This window comes from Capra hircus, chromosome 3 (genome assembly GCF_001704415.2).
Source record: "Capra hircus breed San Clemente chromosome 3, ASM170441v1, whole genome shotgun sequence".
Taxonomy (NCBI): Eukaryota; Metazoa; Chordata; class Mammalia; order Artiodactyla; family Bovidae; genus Capra; species Capra hircus.
Genome location: NC_030810.1, coordinates 31,265,357 through 31,283,620, shown reverse-complemented (window position 1 = coordinate 31,283,620; position 18,264 = coordinate 31,265,357). Strand labels below are relative to the sequence as shown.

The window sequence follows — 18,264 nt, the reverse complement described above, 5'->3', positions numbered from 1 at the left end:
ATAACATCAAGTCTGTAGTGCCTCAAATATCATAATGTCTACTTATTTTAAAAAGCAGTAGAAAGTATTTGTTAGACTAGAAAGAGACCATTTCAGAGTGCTTATACATGACCAAAAAAGCTAAAGCACATCACACATAAGACTGAAATTCCTTTCCTAAGTAAGAATGTTGATTCATTTCACAAATATGAGGTTATTCTAAATTATGCATACTTTTTCAAACATAAAAGCATCAAAATATTACTTGCCCATTTCTCCAAGTGAAAGAAAATAGAGATTACTATCACTTTTTTATATTCTGCTTTCATAGGCCTTTTAAAAAAATATCTCTAGGTAGAAATCAGATAGGCTCCAATTTATAAAGATTATGTTCCAAAGGTTTTTAATTTGGAAAGCTTTAATTCAACATAAAAAAAATATTATACTGAACCAAAATCCAGTTGAACTACAGCACTAAATGAGGTTTATGATTAGAGAAGAAAGAGAAATAGGAAAAGGAATTTCCTGACTTTTAAAGATAAGGTACAGACAAAAATGTTAACTAAATAATGCTGAACTCTGGCACTTTGTCATCTCTTTCTATAATCTCTCACTTCCTAAACCCTTTCCCCAACTATGGCACCCTGTCCAGGTATGTTGATCCCAGAAAATGTTTGGTCATAAAAATTACATTTTATCCTTATTTTACCCCCAACAAAAACTGCTATTCTTTTATCAACAGCTGTTAGATGTTACTACGCAGTCTACTGACATTCCTCCTCCATCAGTTCAGAAGGATTACAATGCTCCACAACTGCATGGAAATTTTCACGAACCTCCATTTAAGTGCATTTATCAGGGAAAAAGCCCATACTTGCATTAGATTTTCAAAGGGGGTTTATAACCCTCACAAAAACCAGTCAAGTCTCATCTCCTCAGGAGGGAATTCAGATTGAGTAGGTTTACCTTGACACCAGCTCTCTAACTTCTCTAGATGTACTTGCATTTTTAGAAAGTGGTTTAAATGAACAGAACAAGCTAGTGTGCAGACTGTGTGACTAATCCCTTTTCACAATATAGGATTTGCATCCTTGAAATTCAAAGTTTTAGTTTTAAGAGTTGGTACTGTCACACTTGCAAAGGCAGCTAGTACACTTCTGAACAACTCTGGAGTTACATACCAAAATCAGCTATCTTGGCATTCATCTGTGCGTCCAATAGCACATTCTCTGGTTTCAGGTCTCGATGAACAACCATATGCCTATGACAGTAATCCACGGCAGACAGAATCTGCTGAAAGAGCCGCCGAGCTTCCATCTCTTCAACCTATCAGGTATAGAAGAAAGTATACCAAGAACATTTGGGACATCTACATAGCAAGTTTTAGTTTCACAATCAACCGAAATATAACTGAGTAATAAGCAATTAGAATTGTGTTAGAATTCTCAACAAATCAGACAAACAAGGCAAAAATTTGCATGCAAGCTCAACATATTAATCGACAGGCTTTTCTTTGCTGCTATTTGTCACAGTTCATTTTCAAATACTACTACTAAATGTGCACAATGTTTCACAAGTAAAACAATCTAAAACAGAATTTAAGTGAAACTGTTAAGAAAAGGAAGTATCTGAAGCTTCAGCATGATGTTATGGAACTGATTTTGCACTTTGAAAAGCATAGGCTTTTCATGTTGGCAATTAAGTAGAATATATTTCCTAAAATCAGTGTGTCATAAAGTGCATGCTTTAAGAAAGAAAATACATCTAATACTCTGTATGTTTAGTTAGACATTATTACAGAAATAATCTCATCTTTGAAGATATCTTTATGGTTTGCTGTTTCTTACTACTTTCCTCTTTTTTTTTGCTTAAGGGTTTATTGTACTAGATAGAATGTTACTCACCCGTCCATGTTTACAGATGTAGTCAAACAATTCACCACCAGACACATATTCCATTACCATAAAAAAATCCGTTGGAGTGCTGATCACCTGGTATCTTTTTTTGTCAATGAAAAATATAATAAAAATATTACTTTAACCAAAATCAGCCTAGTGTGTTCATTCCTACTATAAATTGATATTCTAGTGTTTTATAATACTTTAAGATGTCAACAAATTATATAGTGTTATCAAAATAATCACAGAGTTATAAACATGGAGGTTCATAAAACTCAGGTCCTTCAGCTTACAGACTTCCCTCCAGATCCCACCTTTCATGTTTACAAAATCTAGGAAATCATCCATTCCTTGACAACTAAATTAAGAATTAATTTTTCCATTTAAGCAAAAATGTGTTTGTAGTCTATGGAGATAGACTATGACCACCTAGACAGCATATTAAAAAGCAGAGATGTTACTCTGCAGACAAAGGTTCATCTAGTGAAAGCTATGGTTTTTCCAGTAGTCATGTATGGATGTGAGAGTTCGATTATAAGGGAAGATGAGTGCCAAAGAATTGACGCTTTTGAACTGTGGTGCTGGAGAAGATTCTTGAGAGTCTCCTGGTCAGCAAGGAGATCAAACTAGTCAATCTCAGCCCCGAATATTCATTGGAAGGATTGATGCTGAACCTCCAATACTTTGGCCATCTGATGCAAATAACTGACTCATTAGAAAAGACCCTGATGCTGGGAAAGACTGAAGGCAGGAGGAGAAGGGGACGACAGAGAATGAGATAGTTGGATGGGATCACCAACTCAATGGACATGACTTTGAGAAAGCTCTGGGAGTTGGTGATAGACAGGGAAGCCTGGCATACTGCAGTCCATGGGGTCACAGAGAGTCAGACACGACTGAGTGACTGAATTGAACTATGGAGTTGAGGTATGTTATATTTAAATAACAGTGAAAAATATTCTTGGAAAGGAAAATGTTATCAACATGGATACAATCAGCAAAATCTTAAAGTTGACAAATGATCCTGTCTTCAAGATAAAAAATTCAAAAAAGGAAAGGAAGGTATAGATTAAAAGTAAATTAAGAGACATGTTGTATAGACTAGTTTTGATTCTAGTTCAGACAGACCAACTTTAAAAACTATTTATAAAACAAGAAAAGAAAGTCTGAATGACTGGTTGATAATATTTAACTGTTTAAAATATTAGATGATACTAAACTGTGCTTATTTTATTAAAATACAGCCTTTACCTTCCAAAGTAGATATTGAAGAGATTACAGATTAAAAGGTTACTCAGACGGTAAAGAATGTGCCTGCAATACAAGAGACCCAGCTTCGATCCCTGGGTCAGGAAGATCCCCGGTGAAGGGAATGGCTACCAACTCCAGTATTCTTGTCTGAAAAAGTCCATGGACAGACGAGCCTGGCGGGCTACAGTCCATAGCTCATGGGGTCAAAAAGAGCTGGATATGACTGAGTGACTAACACTTTCATACTTTTACTTTACAGATTAAAAACATACTATTTGGGATTTGCTGAAAAATAATTTGGGGTGGGAGAAGCAGGAAGAAGCAGAAAAAATAATACAGTGATAATTGCTGAAGTTGAATGATAGACATGTAAGGCTTCACCACTTTACTTTTTTTTGGTATGCATTATGAAACTTCCATAATACAAAATTAAACAGATGTATGTATGTACATATGTGTGTGTTTATACGTGTGAAAAAATATATATGTCCTAGGCACTCAAAGCTGAGCACATAAAACAATAAAGAATCTTAGCTCTATTTGTCAAAATTTTTCCTAAAAAACTATAACATCCACATCCACACACAATTTACCAGAGTTTTGAAAACTTTAAAAACATGTTGACTATAGTATTAATGTTTTAAATGATGGTTGCATCTAACACATAAATGAACAATTGTTCTACTCTGCTTTGTTTACAAAGGATTAGTTATATCTAGTTGATTATTAGAAATATCTGAATTACACTGTTTCTTTTAAGAGCTGCTATTTATAGCTGTGTGGTTGTGCATGGCTTAAAGGCACCCAGTGGAAGGCACAAGCAGGGGCTAAGAAGTGGCCCAGATGCCACCCTACAGGCAGTATACCTTCACAGAAGATGTGTCAGAAGCAGGGTAGGCTTTTGGTAACTAGTCCACCCAGATGGGGCCCTGTTTATTATTAATGTTCAAAAAAGAAAGCTCTAAATGGTGGTCCTGATTACTATTCTTTAAAGAGGAAGGAAAAAATGGCCAGGAAATTGGTGATATAACTACCTAGTATATATTATAAGAGAGGACACATCATATATAAATTAATACCTGTAAAAAGTAAAATAGTTAACAACATTGTGACCCAACTATACTTCAATTTAAAAAGAAATAGAAAAAAAGGTAAAATATAAAAGCTATACTTTTATAGCTTCCACATCTGAAAATGATTACAGATTTTCAGAAGAAATATTTATAATAGCAGCTGCTAGTTTTGGGGATGAAAAAATTACCCCCACTTTCTATAGATTAATGTAACTGGCAAATAAGGTTGAGTCTTCTCAAATGAACTGTGAACAGGGAACTTACCCTGAGAACTCTAGGGGCGAAAAAGGTTCTAAGGAAGCAATCTTGCTACTGCTGTTAAGTCACTTCAGTCGTGTCTGACTCTGTGCGACCCCATAGACGGCCTCCTACCAGGCTCCCCTGTCCCTGGGATTCTCCAGGCAAGAACACTGGAGTGGGTTGCCATGTCCTTCTCCATTGCATGAAAATAAAAAGTGAAAGTGAAGTCGCTCAGTCGTATCTGACTCTTATCGACCCCATGGACTGCAGCCTTCCAGGCTTCTCCGTCCATGGGATTTTCCAGGCAAGAGTACTGGAGTGGGGTGCCATTGCCTTCTCCGAGCAATCCTAACAGGCACCAGACTAACAGAATAAAATGAACAGTGAACAGCAAGAGCATCCACAGTGTCACCTCACTGTAGGCTGATCTGATTTACCAACAGAAGCCTCAGCCACTTTTATGCTTTGTACATCTTTGGGTATAAGAGAAAAGCAGTGATTCCAATAAATTTAGCTGCTGATTCCTCTGAGTATATCATCGGTCTGACTTAATGTCTTTTTTCCCACTACTAATGTTGTCAATATGCCAGCAAATCTGGAAAACTCAGCAATGGCCACAGGACTGGAAAAGGTCAGTTTTCATTCCAATCCCTAAGACAGGCAATGCCAAAGAATGCTCAAATTACCGCACAATTGCTCTCATCTCACACGCTAGTAAAGTAATGCTCAAGATTCTCCAAGCCAGGCTTCAGTAATAGTGAACCATGAACTTCCAGATGTTCAAGCTGGTTTTAGAAAAGGCAGAGAAACCAGAGATCAAACTGCCAACATCCGCTGGATCATTGAAAAAGCAAGAGAGTTCCAGAAAAACATCTATTTCTGCTTTATTGACTATGTCAAATTCTTTGACTGTGTGCATCACCACAAACTGTGGAAAATTCTTCAAGAGATGGGAATACCAGACCACCTGACCTGCCTGTTGAGAAATTTGCATGCAGGTCAGGAAGCAACAGTTAGAACTGGACATAGAACAACAGACTGGTTCCAAATAGGAAAAGGAGTATGTCAAGGCTGTATATTGTCACTGTGCTTGTTTAACTTACATGCTAAGTAAATCATGAGAAACGCTGGGCTTTATGAAGCACAAACTTGGATCAAGATTTCCAGGAGAACTATCAGTAACCTCAGATACGCAGATGACACCACCCTTATGGCAGAAAGTGAAGAAGAACTAATGAGCCTCTTGATGAAAGCGAAAGAGGAGAGTGAAAAAGTTGGCTTGAAGCTCAACATTCAGAAAACTAAGATCATGGCATCCAGTCCCATCACTTCATGACAAATAGATGGAGAAACAGTGGCAACAGTGGCAGATTTTATTTTTGGGGGGGTCTACTGTCTAGTCAAGGCTATGGTTTTTCCTGTGGTCATGTATGGATGCGAGAGTTGGACTGTGAAGAAAGCTGAGCGCTGACGAATTGATGTGTTTGAACTGTGGTATTGGAGAAGACTCTTGAGAGTCCCTTGGACTGCAAGGAGATCCAACCAGTCCATTCTGAAGGAGATCAACCCTGGGATTTCTTTGGAAGGAATGATGCTAAAGCTGAAGCTCCAGTACTTTGGCCACCTCATGCGAAGAGTTGACTCATTGGAAAAGACTCTGATGCTGGGAGGGATTGGGGGCAGGAGGAGAAGGGGATGACCAAGGATGAGATGGCTGGATGGCATCATGGACTCAATGGACGTGAGTCTGAGTGAACTTCGGGAGATGGTGATGGACAGGGAGGCCTGGCGTGCTGCGATTCATGGGGTTGCAAAGAGTTGGACACGACTGAGCAACTGAACTGAACTGAACCGAAAATCACTGCAGATGGTGACTGCAGCCATGAAATTAAAAGACACTTACTCCTTGGCAGGAAAGTTACGACCAGCCTAGATAGCATATTAAAAAGCAGAGATATTACTTTGCCAACAAAGGTCCATCTAGTCAAGGCTATGGTTTTTCCCATAGTCATGTATGGATGTGAGAGTTGGACTATAAAGAAAGCTGAGTGCCGAAGAATTGATGCTTTTGAACTATGGTGTTGCAGAAGACTCGAGAGTCCCATGGACTGCAAGGAGATCCAACCAGTTCATCCTAAAGGAAATCAGTCTTGAATATTCATTGGAAGGGCTGATGTTGAAGCTGAAACTCCAATACTCTGGCCACCTGATGTGACGAATTGACTCATTTGAGAAGACCCTGATGCTGGGGAAGATTGAAGGTGGGAGGAGAAGGGGACGACAGAGGATGAGATGGTTGGATGGCATCACTGACTCAATGGACATGCGTTTGAGTAAACTCCAGGAGTTGCTGGTGGACAGGGAGGCCTGGTATGCTGCAGTCCATGGGGTTGCAAAGAATCAGACACGACTGAACGACTGAACTGAATGTTGTCATCATTCTGGGTGAACAAGATATCCATGTAGATGATCTGTCCAATACATGCCCTCTAATTTCCTTGACTGCTTAGTTCTCATTCTCTTTTCCTCTTCTACTCATAGCCACTTACTCCAGGGTCACATACTAAGACTAATTCCTCTGATTATGCACTGGATTCCTTTGTCCCACATTCTGAAGATCTTGGTTTCTACAATTAGCTATTCTTTCTCCTGTATCAATCTCTCCTTCTTGACTGTATTGTCCTCTTTGACACACAAGCATTCTATATATCTTCGATCTTAAAAAACAAATATTGTTTAGGTCTCACACTTCCCTCTAGTTACCACTCCTATGTCTCTCTTCTCTAAAATCCCTGAACACGCTGTTGTTACTATCTCCCCTTCTATATCTCAGATTCTTTCCTAACAGGTTTTTGCCTCCACTATTCCAACAAATTTCAAAGACACCAGCACCTTCCACCTTGCCAAATCTAATGGTCAATTCTCAGTCTCATCTTACTCAATACTCAACAGTATAAGGAAAAGTTAATAATCTCTCTTTCTTCAAATATGTTTTCCAATTGGCTTCGAGACACCAAAAACTTTCTTGGTTTTCCTCCAGCCATTTTAATTGCTCATTTTCATTCTCTTTTGCTGATTCCTCCCCCTCTCCCAGACATCTTATCATCATGGTGCCCTAGAGGTCAATCCCTTGAATTCTTATGGAGCAAGAAGCGGATTATGGAATTCACACTCCACATTCACATCCTTGAGGATCTCATCTAGTCTTTGGGCCTTAAATATCTTAAATACCATCTATATGCTGATGACTTCCAAATTTATCTCTAGTTTACAGCTTTTTCCTTACCTTCAGACTCACATATCAAATAAACTATTTGCATTCCTAGTTGGATAATTAATCAGTATTTCAACTTCAAAAAAAATCAAATTCTTGATTTTAAAGCCCCACTGCAAATCTGTTCATTCTACAATCTTTTCTGTTTCAATTAATGGCAGCTCCACTTTTTTATTTGTCCACAACAGCAAACCTTGGAGTCATCTTTGACTTCTCTCCTCTAACAACCTACTGTGCTGTGTTTAGTCACTCAGTCGTGTCTGACTCTTTGTGACCCCATGGACTGTAGCCTGCTAGGCTTTTCTGTCCAAGGGATTCCCTACACAAGAATACTGGAATGGGTTGCTATGCCCTTCTCCAGGGGAACTTCCCAACCCAGGGATTGAACCCAAGTCTCCTGCATTGCAGGCAGATTCTTTACCATCTGAGCCACCAGGGAAGCCCCCATAACCTACATCTGTCAGCAAATCCTGTTCTCTACCTTGAAAATATATATAAAATATGCTTACTTCTCAATATTCTCCACATTACGTTCTAATCCAGGCCACCATCTCTTTCACTTAGAATACTGCAACTGACCCCTAATCTGATTTCTCTGCTTCAACATAAGTCAGATAATATCACACCACTGGTCAAAACTTTTCAGTGGCTTTCCTTTTACTCAGAGTTAAAAACCAAAGCTCTTACAATGGTCTGGTATACCCTTATCCAATCTGGCTCCCCTCTGTGTCTCTGACTACACCTCTTACTCCATTTCCCCCAGATCACTCTGCTCCTATGAACTACCACCTGTAGCAATTTCCACCTCATAGCCTTTGTATGTTCAGTTTTCGCCATCTGTTATTTCCTCCCTCCAAATATCTGCATGCATATTTCCTCATCTCTTTACTGTCCAATAAATAACATATTTTATTAATATAGGATTTATTGTCTATCTCTTCAGTGCCACAAACACACAAGTGCATGCACACACACACAAATATAAGCTCCATAAAAGCAAAGATTTTGTTGTTGACATCTGTTTGTCTGCTGATGCATCCCCAGTGCTATCTGTTGAATGAATGTATCAACAAGCTAACTTTCTGGCCTTATTTTCCTCCATGTCCCTAAACAACAGTCTGTGCATTAGACAAACCAGACTACTTGTTCCCACCATACCATGTTCCTTACACTTTCATTCTTTTGCTTCATTGTTTTTCTAGAATAATCAGGACCTTGTTCATATTCCACTTCTTTGTACACAGAGTAACCACTGAACACCTACTATTGTACTAGGTGCTGAGGAGATAAAGATGATATTGATGGCACAAATCTTCACTATCACTTAGATAACTAATGGGATGCTCAACTTAACACAGCCAAGGCAGATCATTAACATTCACTTGAACCCCCAACATGGTTCTCCTCTATTTCAGAAAATGGTATCATCATCAACACCTAATTGGTCAAGTCAAAACCCCAAATTTCAGTTGCTTAGGCAAAAAAAAAAAAAAGGAGAAGATTCCTCATTTCCTTTCTTTTCCTCAGTAATTTATTAGTTTTACCTCTAAAATATACATTGAATTGACAGTTTTATCTCCAGCTAGACCAGTGCCATCAAACAGAACTTTTCTTCAGTGATGGAAATATTTTATCATACTGTCCAATATGATAGCCATTAGCCACACGTGGCTATTAAAACACCTGAAATGTGGCTAATATGACCAGAGAACCAAAAGTCTTTTTAATTTAATTAAAATTTATGCCACATATGGCTGGTGGCTACTGTATTGGACAGCACAAATCTACACTACCATTTTGACTAAAGCCATCATTAATCTCCCAGCTGGACCACAGCAACAGCTTCCTAACTGGTCTCTCTGCTTCTATTTCTATCTCTGTACCCATTCTACACTATGGCCATATCTCTCCTCCAACTTTCTCACTCCCTCAGCTTCTTGAACAAAATCTAAATCTCTCAGCAAAGTCTTTAAGATCCTATGATATGTGGTCCATGTCCACTCTCTGACCTCATGAACTACCTCGCTTTCCATCACTCACTCCATTCTCAACATTATAGATTATAGCCATTTTCTTTTTCCTACAATACTCAATCTTTCACCCCTCTGAGGTTGCTTTACAAATACTGTCCCCAGATTTTCAAATGGCTAGATCTTTATAATCCTTAAACCTTTATAATCCTTAAGCCTTATCTCTGTTCAATGAGGCTTTGCTAACAGCCTAATCTAAATTAGCACCTCCTCCTTCCTCGTCACACCCTAGGACAGAACCATGTTTCACTCTCCGTATAGCACTTATCAATGCCTAAGATAGTCTGGTTAATTTGTTTACTTGCTATTGTGAACTGCTAGATAAGGCCAGCCATAAACATCTCAAGGGCAAAGAGAGACCCTGTCTTTTACTACTGTACCCCCAAAGCCTTAGAACAGTGCCTATCAGATACTAGGTACCCGATAAAAATTGGCTGAATAAAAGATGAAAACAAATACTGTTTTTGTACCTAAAGAATTCAATCTTGTGGAGATACTAAAAAGAAAATGAGCAATTACAATGTAATGTCCAGGGCTTTGGAAAAGCTGAAATTCTGGGTGCTCTAGGAACAGAGAGGATGAAACTTGACCCAGTGTGTTACGGCTAAGGCAAAGTAGTTTTTCTAGAGGTAACTGCATTTAAAAGCTGGTATTTAAAGGACAAGTTGGAATTGGGAGCCTAGAGGAAGGGAGATATAGGTAAAGTTTTCCAAGCAGAAGCAACATTTGAAATACAACAAGTAAGAAAATGATAACAATAAGAGCAGAGAGAAATGGGCAGACTTAGGAGACACTGGAAAAGAAGTAGTAGAACTTAATGATCAATTGTATGTAAGGGGTAAGGGAAGAGGAATTAAATATGATACTCAAGTTGTAGGCTTTGGAAATTGTGTGATCAGTATTTTCATTCAGGCATAGAAATGTATATAAACTAATATTCATGCACACAAATTTATTCTATTCATGCACATAAACATATATATATATATAAACTAAACTGAATTATATACATATATAAACTAAGCTGAAGTCAATAAACTAATATGAATTTTTCATATACATATATATGAAAAAATTCAACTTAGTTTCAAATGGCTCTTTGATTTCAGAACAGAGACACTCAATAAATAGTTCAATGAATGTGTTCAGAATTCAGCAGAAACATAGATTTGTAAATTTTTAGGATAGAGATGACAAATCACACCATGGTAGCAGACGAGTTCACCCAGAAAGGATTCACTGAGATTACACTAGCTCAGAATGCTGAAGTATATCAGTATCTAATGGCCAGGCAGACAATGAAGGGTCCATAAAAGAAAGTTTCAAGAAAAGGCAAGAATGTAAAAAGAAAATCAGAAAACCGTGGTGCCATAGAAACTTAGGGACTACAACATTTTCAGGTGGTGTTCATGAAAAATGTTAAAAGCTGTCCACGAGGTGGATAAGATAAAGATATTTAAAAGTTGGTAGGCAAAAACCATCTTTGCCAAATTAGAAAGTATTGATCCTTTGACCAGTGAAATTTCCCTAAGAACCATGGGGAAATGAAAAACCAGGACAAAAATCAATTCAACAAATTCTAGTTTGTGGGAAGTTTGGAGTTTCCTTTCAATCCTGTTTATTCCTTTTAATTTTCTCCCCGTGGGTTTTTTCATTTTGAGTTAATAGAGAAATTATGCAACATACAACCTTCATTTTCAGTATTTAGTTTTCAAACTTTCTTGCTTATTCTAGAAGTCCATTCTGTAGCAAGGAAACTATTCTTGGCTCACTTGCATAGTCCAAGATTGCAGAAAACAAACAGCACCACTAAAAGGATGAGGTCTCTCTCCCTGTTTAAATCACTAACACTGTTAGAAGGCTGTGTCAGCAAGTTTATTCTGAAGCAAGAATACATGAGTGCCTTTTTAAAACAAAAAATCAAATCCACAATTAAAAAGGCAATGTGGTTGAATGGACCAAGCTTAGGCTGGTAGCCAAAAACTTTAAACATTAAGTTCACCTCTGTCAGTTACCTTCTGACTAATCCTGAGAACATCCTAGGACTCCTTCACAAAACAGAACATAATGAAATAATTCTGAAACAGAATGGGGTAAGTAGTCAAACCAAAGTCAGAAAACTATAAATAGTTATAGAAATGGAAGCAAGAAAACACTAGTAGCTATAACATTAAAAAGAAGCTTTTAAGTCCTTTTGACAATTGCAACTGCTTACTGATTAAATTATTTATTTATAGGAACAAAACAGCAACTAGAACTCATGCTCTAAATGAACAAAGATTCCTTGGCATCTTTCAGGGTTTGCATTATATATGTGATGAGGTCAAGAAACAAAGAATACAGAGATCTCTCCTTTCTCCACTCTCACTTGGCCATGTGACAGTTTTAGCCTGGCTTAGCAGCTTTCCCCTCTTATAGGAAGTGACCACTCAGGAAGGGAGAGTGAAGAGATTTATCTTAGAAGCTAAATTCATCCACTCAATTATTCATTAACTTGAATACAATAATTATTAACATGAAGTTGAAGTCAAACATGAACTGGTTCACTTAACTGAAAATCATTTGGAATCATGAGAGGAGTGAAATCACTGACCCTGCTTCTGGGTCAATGCACTTCAACCAGCAGGCATTATAACAATGAGAACGCAATAATTCTCAAACAGCCCATGTAGTATCCCCGTTTTAAAGTTAAGGAAACAAAGAACAGAAAAGCGAACATAGGTGATATTTTAATTCCTGTGATATCTTTAAAAACCTGTACATACTTGGATCATCTAGACCACAGATCTTAGATAATATAACCTTAAAATCAAGTACAGCCATGCAATTTCAGGGACCTCATTTCTTTTTTATGCTTATGATCAAGTGAACTTCAAATGAAGATCAAATGACACTGAAGCCTATTGTTAGAACGAAGTCTTCATCGTAATGATGAGAAAACAGTCATCACAGGTCATCCAGTGGCACACCAAACCCCTGCAAAAGCCTCCTCTGAGAAGTTAGTGGCATATTTATGCTGTCAGGAAGATACACTGAGGGGGCCCCCTCATTTAACATACCAATTTGCACTGGTTCCCTAGCAATAAATACATCTGGTTATAGAAAAGACTAAATGCGTGTCCCAAATCCTAGCAATAACTGGATCAGCCAGTCACCTAAAGATTTCAAGAATGCTACTCTATTGGTTCTCTATTGCTGCCATACTAAGAACTTAGTGTGCTTAAAACAACACAAATGTATTCCGTATTATGTTACAGTTTTAAAGGGAAAAGTCTGATACATGCCTCTCTGGGCTAAAATCAAGGCACAGCAGGGCTTCATTGCCTTCTGGGGGCTCTAGGGGAAATCTACTTTTTTGTATTTAGAGGTCGCCTGCATTCCTTGGCTCATGGCCCTCTTCCTCCACCTTCAAAGCCAGGCACAGCCAGTTGAATCCTTTTCATATCCCTTCTCTCTGACCTTGCTTCCATCTCAAATCATTTTCCTCTGGCTTATGATTTCCTTGTCCACTTTTAAGGACTACTGAATTACCCTGGAACCACCCAGATAACCAAGAAAAATCTTTCTGTCAGATGATTAGCAACCTCAAATCCATTCATAACCTTAATTTTCCTTTGCCATGTAATATAACACACTCACTGGAGATTAAGACATCTTCCCTTTTTTTGGTGCGGGAGGGGGCGGTGTCAGCGGGGGCACTATTGTCTACCACAGCTGTTATGCAATCTTGTTATTGGTAAACAAAGTACCTCTACAGGGTTATCAGATTGTTCCTCATCAACGTTGATACCTAAAGACAGCTCACTAAAAAGTTTAGACTAAATATAACCTCTGACTATGATGCTGGGAGGGATTGGGGGCAGGAGGAGAAGGGGACGACAGAGGATGAGATGGCCGGATGGCACCACCGACTCAATGGACGTGAGTCTGAGTGAACTCTGGGAGTTGGTGATGGACAGGGAGGTCTGGCATGCTGCGATTCATGGGGTCGCAAAGAGTCAGACACGACTGAGTGACTGAACTGAACTGAACCAATAACTAACTAGCAAAGTCTCCAAGATATTAATACTGCTTTTCTTCTCAGTTTTTTCAGTCCTGGAATAGAGGTTAATAGCATGCCATTTGAAATCAGATATTAAGTTAACGACTAGCTCTGCAACTTACTAGCTATTTGACCTTGGTCAAGTTGCTGATACTCTTTAAATATGTGATTTTCTTATCTGTATAATGAAGCTAATAATATCCCTTATACACTTACTGAGAGGATGAAGTGAAATTATATATGTAAAATGCTCAATACAGTTTCTAGCCATTATCAGTTACTCAACAAGATTAATATTTACTTTATTAAACTCTGTCCAAGCTTTAAGATAAAAAATAAAGACAGTCTTCAGTGTTTTAGCATATTACATTTTCACAATTAATATTAAACACAACTTCAGTCTAATGCTCTCCCAACTGAGCTATTTCAGCCACTTTAAACACAACTACAAATGATGTAAAAGAATAATGCTGCATACTTAATGTCTAAATTTTCTATGAGTCTAGATGATGTTAAATTAATTATCTTTCAAATTAATTACTTATTTATTAAACTCTTAATTTATTTACCTTCTAAGTTGGTAACTTGCTTTATCCAAAAAAAAATTAATTTGCCTTCCTAAGGACTTTATTATCAGTAATTAAAGTAATGATGACAGTTTTGCAAATAACATTATGGGCAGATAATCTTTAACAGTTACTTTCTACCTTTTCCAAAAAGAAAATACCCTGTTCATTAGAAGTGACTAGAAAACAATTATAAAATAAATCTAGAAATAGCAAAGTCCTAAATTACATGAATACTAGAGATAAGAGAGAATTTACAATTAGACTTTTAATTCTAAACCAGAAGCATGCAAAAAAGGATAATGAGGTTAAATGAATTACATTTGTTAAATGTAAATATGAAAACTGTATATTTATGAAAGTTTAACTAAAAATAGATAATTATTTATAAATTCAAATATGATATTTTGAGACAGTTTCTCTCCTGTAATCAGGTGCAGAAATACTTACAGTTTGATAATATGAGGATGACGAAAGAGTTTTAGATTTTGAATTTCTCGTTTTATTTTTCCAACAACATCTAAACTGCGAATCTTCTGTCTATTTAAAATTTTAACTGCCACTTTATGGCCTGTCAATTGATGCTCTCCAACTAGAGAAAAGAAAAAGGAAAATAACTTTGCCATCATAGCAATGTAATCATTTATCCATGCTTCCTTCCATTGTAACTCCAAATTTTTTCCCTCATATTTACCACTTTAGTATCACTTATTGCATAGAACAGAAAATAACCTCTTTTCATGTCTGTCTACTCTACTGGAGTATGTGTTCCTGAAGGACAGAAACTGTATCTTATCTTCTCTGTATCCTCAGCACCCAGCACAGAGATGTTAATTAAGTATCTGTGGAAAGGATTATTGAATTCCATTTTCATATCTAAAAGTATAGGTATGAATTTGAAACATCTTTTGGACAGAATAGAATTACTATGTTTTGTTCCTCTCTTCCTCTTCTCTGCTTAATTCAATCACTTGTATTATGAAAGAATAAATAATTGCTATAATAAATTAAAACTCATAACTAGTTTCAGTAACATTTCATCAGAAAATTCACATGTAGCCCTTTTTCACCTTTTCTATAAAGGTTTCTTGTTTTCTCACATTTGATGGAATCTCTATTTCTTTCAAACTTTCACAGTATACTGACAAAGTTCATGTTCCTTCGCCATTTTTAGGCTGTCATATATATTTGTGTTCTTGAAAAATCATATGGTAAGAGCTGGTAGCTCTTACCCTCCTCAAATAAGACAGTCAGTATTCATCTGAATCTGCTAGTAAGTGTCTAGCACAGTATTTTGCACATACTAGATGTATCACACTTCTTTATTTCAAACTATCTTACAAAGGTGTAATAACTAAAAGAGCAGAGTCTTGGCATAAAACCAGACACAGAGATCAATGGAATAGAATAGACAGACCCAAAATTAGCTCATGCATAATTAAGGTCAATTACTTTATGACAAATGACTCAAAAACATACAAAGGGGAAGGGATAATCTCTTCAATAAATGGCACTAGGAATATTGGATAGCCACATACAAAAGAATGAAAGTAGACCTCATTTCATACATTATACAAAAATCAACTCAAACTGGATTAAAGACTTAAATTTAAAACAAAAACCCATCAAACTTCCAGAGAAAAACATGAAGTAATCTCCTAGAATTGACCTTGGCAATAATTTTTTGAACTTGATAACAAAAGCAAAGGCAACAAAAGCAAATATATATGAGTAGGATTAAATCAAACTAAAAAGCCTCTTCATGGCAAAAGAAACCATCAACAAAATGAAAAGGCAATCTACCGAATGGAAGAAAATATTTGCAAATTACACATCTGATAAGGGGTTAATGTCCAAATTATGTAAATTATCTAACAATTTAATAGCAAAGAAACCAATCTGATTTGAAAAATGAATAAAGAAACTAAATAAACTTTTTGCCAAACAAGGTATACAAATGGCCAAATACACAAAATCTTCAGGTAATCATCAGGTAAATCATGACTAATTATCAAGTCAATGCAAATCAAACCTACAATGAGTTATCACCTCACACTTGTCAGAATAGCTGTCATTAAAACTGAAGAGACAACAATGTTGGTGAAGATGTGGAGAAAGGGGAACCCTTGTGCACTGATTGCAGAAATGTACATTGGTGTAACCACTATGTAAAACAGTGTAGAAGTTCCTGAAAAGCTAAAAAAAAAGAACTACAATATGATTCTGCAACCCCCTTGTAGGTATTTGAAGGGAATAAAAATAGGATATCAAAGAAGTATCTATACTACCATGTTCATCACAGTATTATTCACAAAAGCAAAGATATGAAAACTACCTGTGTCCATCAACAAATGAATGAATGAATAAAGAAGAATGGTGAGCATATTTTCTCCCCGCACCACCACCTACAGGAGCTCCAGGGACAGGCACAGGCCATCACTACCATCCTGGGCTCCCAGGGGTCCCAGAAGGAGGAGAGAGAGAGAGAGGGCCTGAGAAAATATCTGAAGCTATTACAGACAAAACCTTCCCTAACCTGAGAAAAGAAACACTCAAATCCAGGAAGCACAAAGAGTCCCCTATAAGATAAACTCAAGAAGGAACCTGCTGAGACACAGATTAATCAAACTGACAAGAATTAAAGACAGAAAAAATGTTAAAAATAATAAGGGAAAAGCAACAAATAATACATGAGAGAATCCCTATAAAGTTATAAGCTGATTTTTCAGCAGAAACTCTGCAGGCTGAAGAGAGTACTACAATATATTCAAAGTGCAGAGATGGGGAAAAACCAAAACCAAAAATACTCTACCCTTCAAGGCTATTGTTCAGATTTGACAGAGAAATCAACAGATTTTACAAACAAGCAAAAATTAAAAAGAGATTTCAGCACCATCAAAACCAGCATCACAATAAACCCTAAAGGTACTTTTCTAGGCAAAAAATAAAATGCCACAACTAGAAACAAAAACAATACAAATTAGAAAGGTCACTGGCAAAGGCAAACATAAAACAAAGGTGGGAAATTACCCACACATAAATCTGATAGCAAAACCAGGGATTGTGAAAAGAGTACAAATGCAGGATACTGAAAATGTATTGGCAACTTAAAACAATCCTGTACATATACAGACTGCTATACTAAAACCTCCTCGGAATCACAAACAAAATATCTATAATAGATACACATACAAAAAAGAAAAGCAAACACAACACTAAAGATAGATATCAAATCACAAGGAAAGAGAACAAAAAATGAAAGGAATAATAAAGACCCCTGGTGGCTCAGATGGTATAGAATGTGTCTGCAATGCAGGACACCTACGTTCAATCCCTGGGTTGGGAAGATCCCTGAAGAAGCGAATGGCAACAAACTCCAGTATTCTTGCCTGGAGAATTCCATGGACAGAAGAGCCTGGCAGGCTACAGTCCACAGGGCCACAAAGAATTGGACACAACTGAGTGACTAGCACTTTCACTTTCAAAAATAAAAGCTAAATCACTTAACAAAATGGTGATAAGAACATACATTATCAATAGTTACCTTAAATGTAATTGGATTAAATGCTTCAAACAAAAAACATAGACTAGTAGAATGGATATAAAAACAAATACATGCTGTCTACAAGAGATCCACTTCAGATCTAGGGACATACAAACTGAAAGTGAGAGAATGGAAAAAGATATTCCATGTAAAGAGAAATCAAAAGAAAGATAGAGTAGCAATACTCATATCAGACAAAACAGACTTTAAAATAAATACTGCTGAAAAAGACAAGGACAAGGATCCATAATGATCAAGAGATCACTCCAAGAAGATGTAACATTTATAAATGTATATGCACCCCCCCATAAGACTACCTCAATGTATAAGGCAAATGCTAACAGCCATTAAAGGAGAAATTGCCAGT

General features: G+C 37.0%; 1 protein-coding gene across 1 annotated transcript in view; it reads right to left on the bottom strand.

Annotated features, from left to right (window-relative positions):
- PRKAA2 (protein kinase AMP-activated catalytic subunit alpha 2) overlaps positions 1-18,264 on the bottom strand; it is an 83,852-nt gene that overhangs the window by 25,737 nt on the left and 39,851 nt on the right. The window contains exons 2-4 of the mRNA XM_018044652.1: positions 14,804-14,945; positions 1,884-1,977; positions 1,161-1,305 (exon numbers count right to left, since the gene is read on the bottom strand). Of these exons, the coding sequence (XP_017900141.1) occupies positions 1,161-1,305; positions 1,884-1,977; positions 14,804-14,945 (381 nt within the window). The remainder of the gene's footprint in view (positions 1-1,160; positions 1,306-1,883; positions 1,978-14,803; positions 14,946-18,264) is intronic.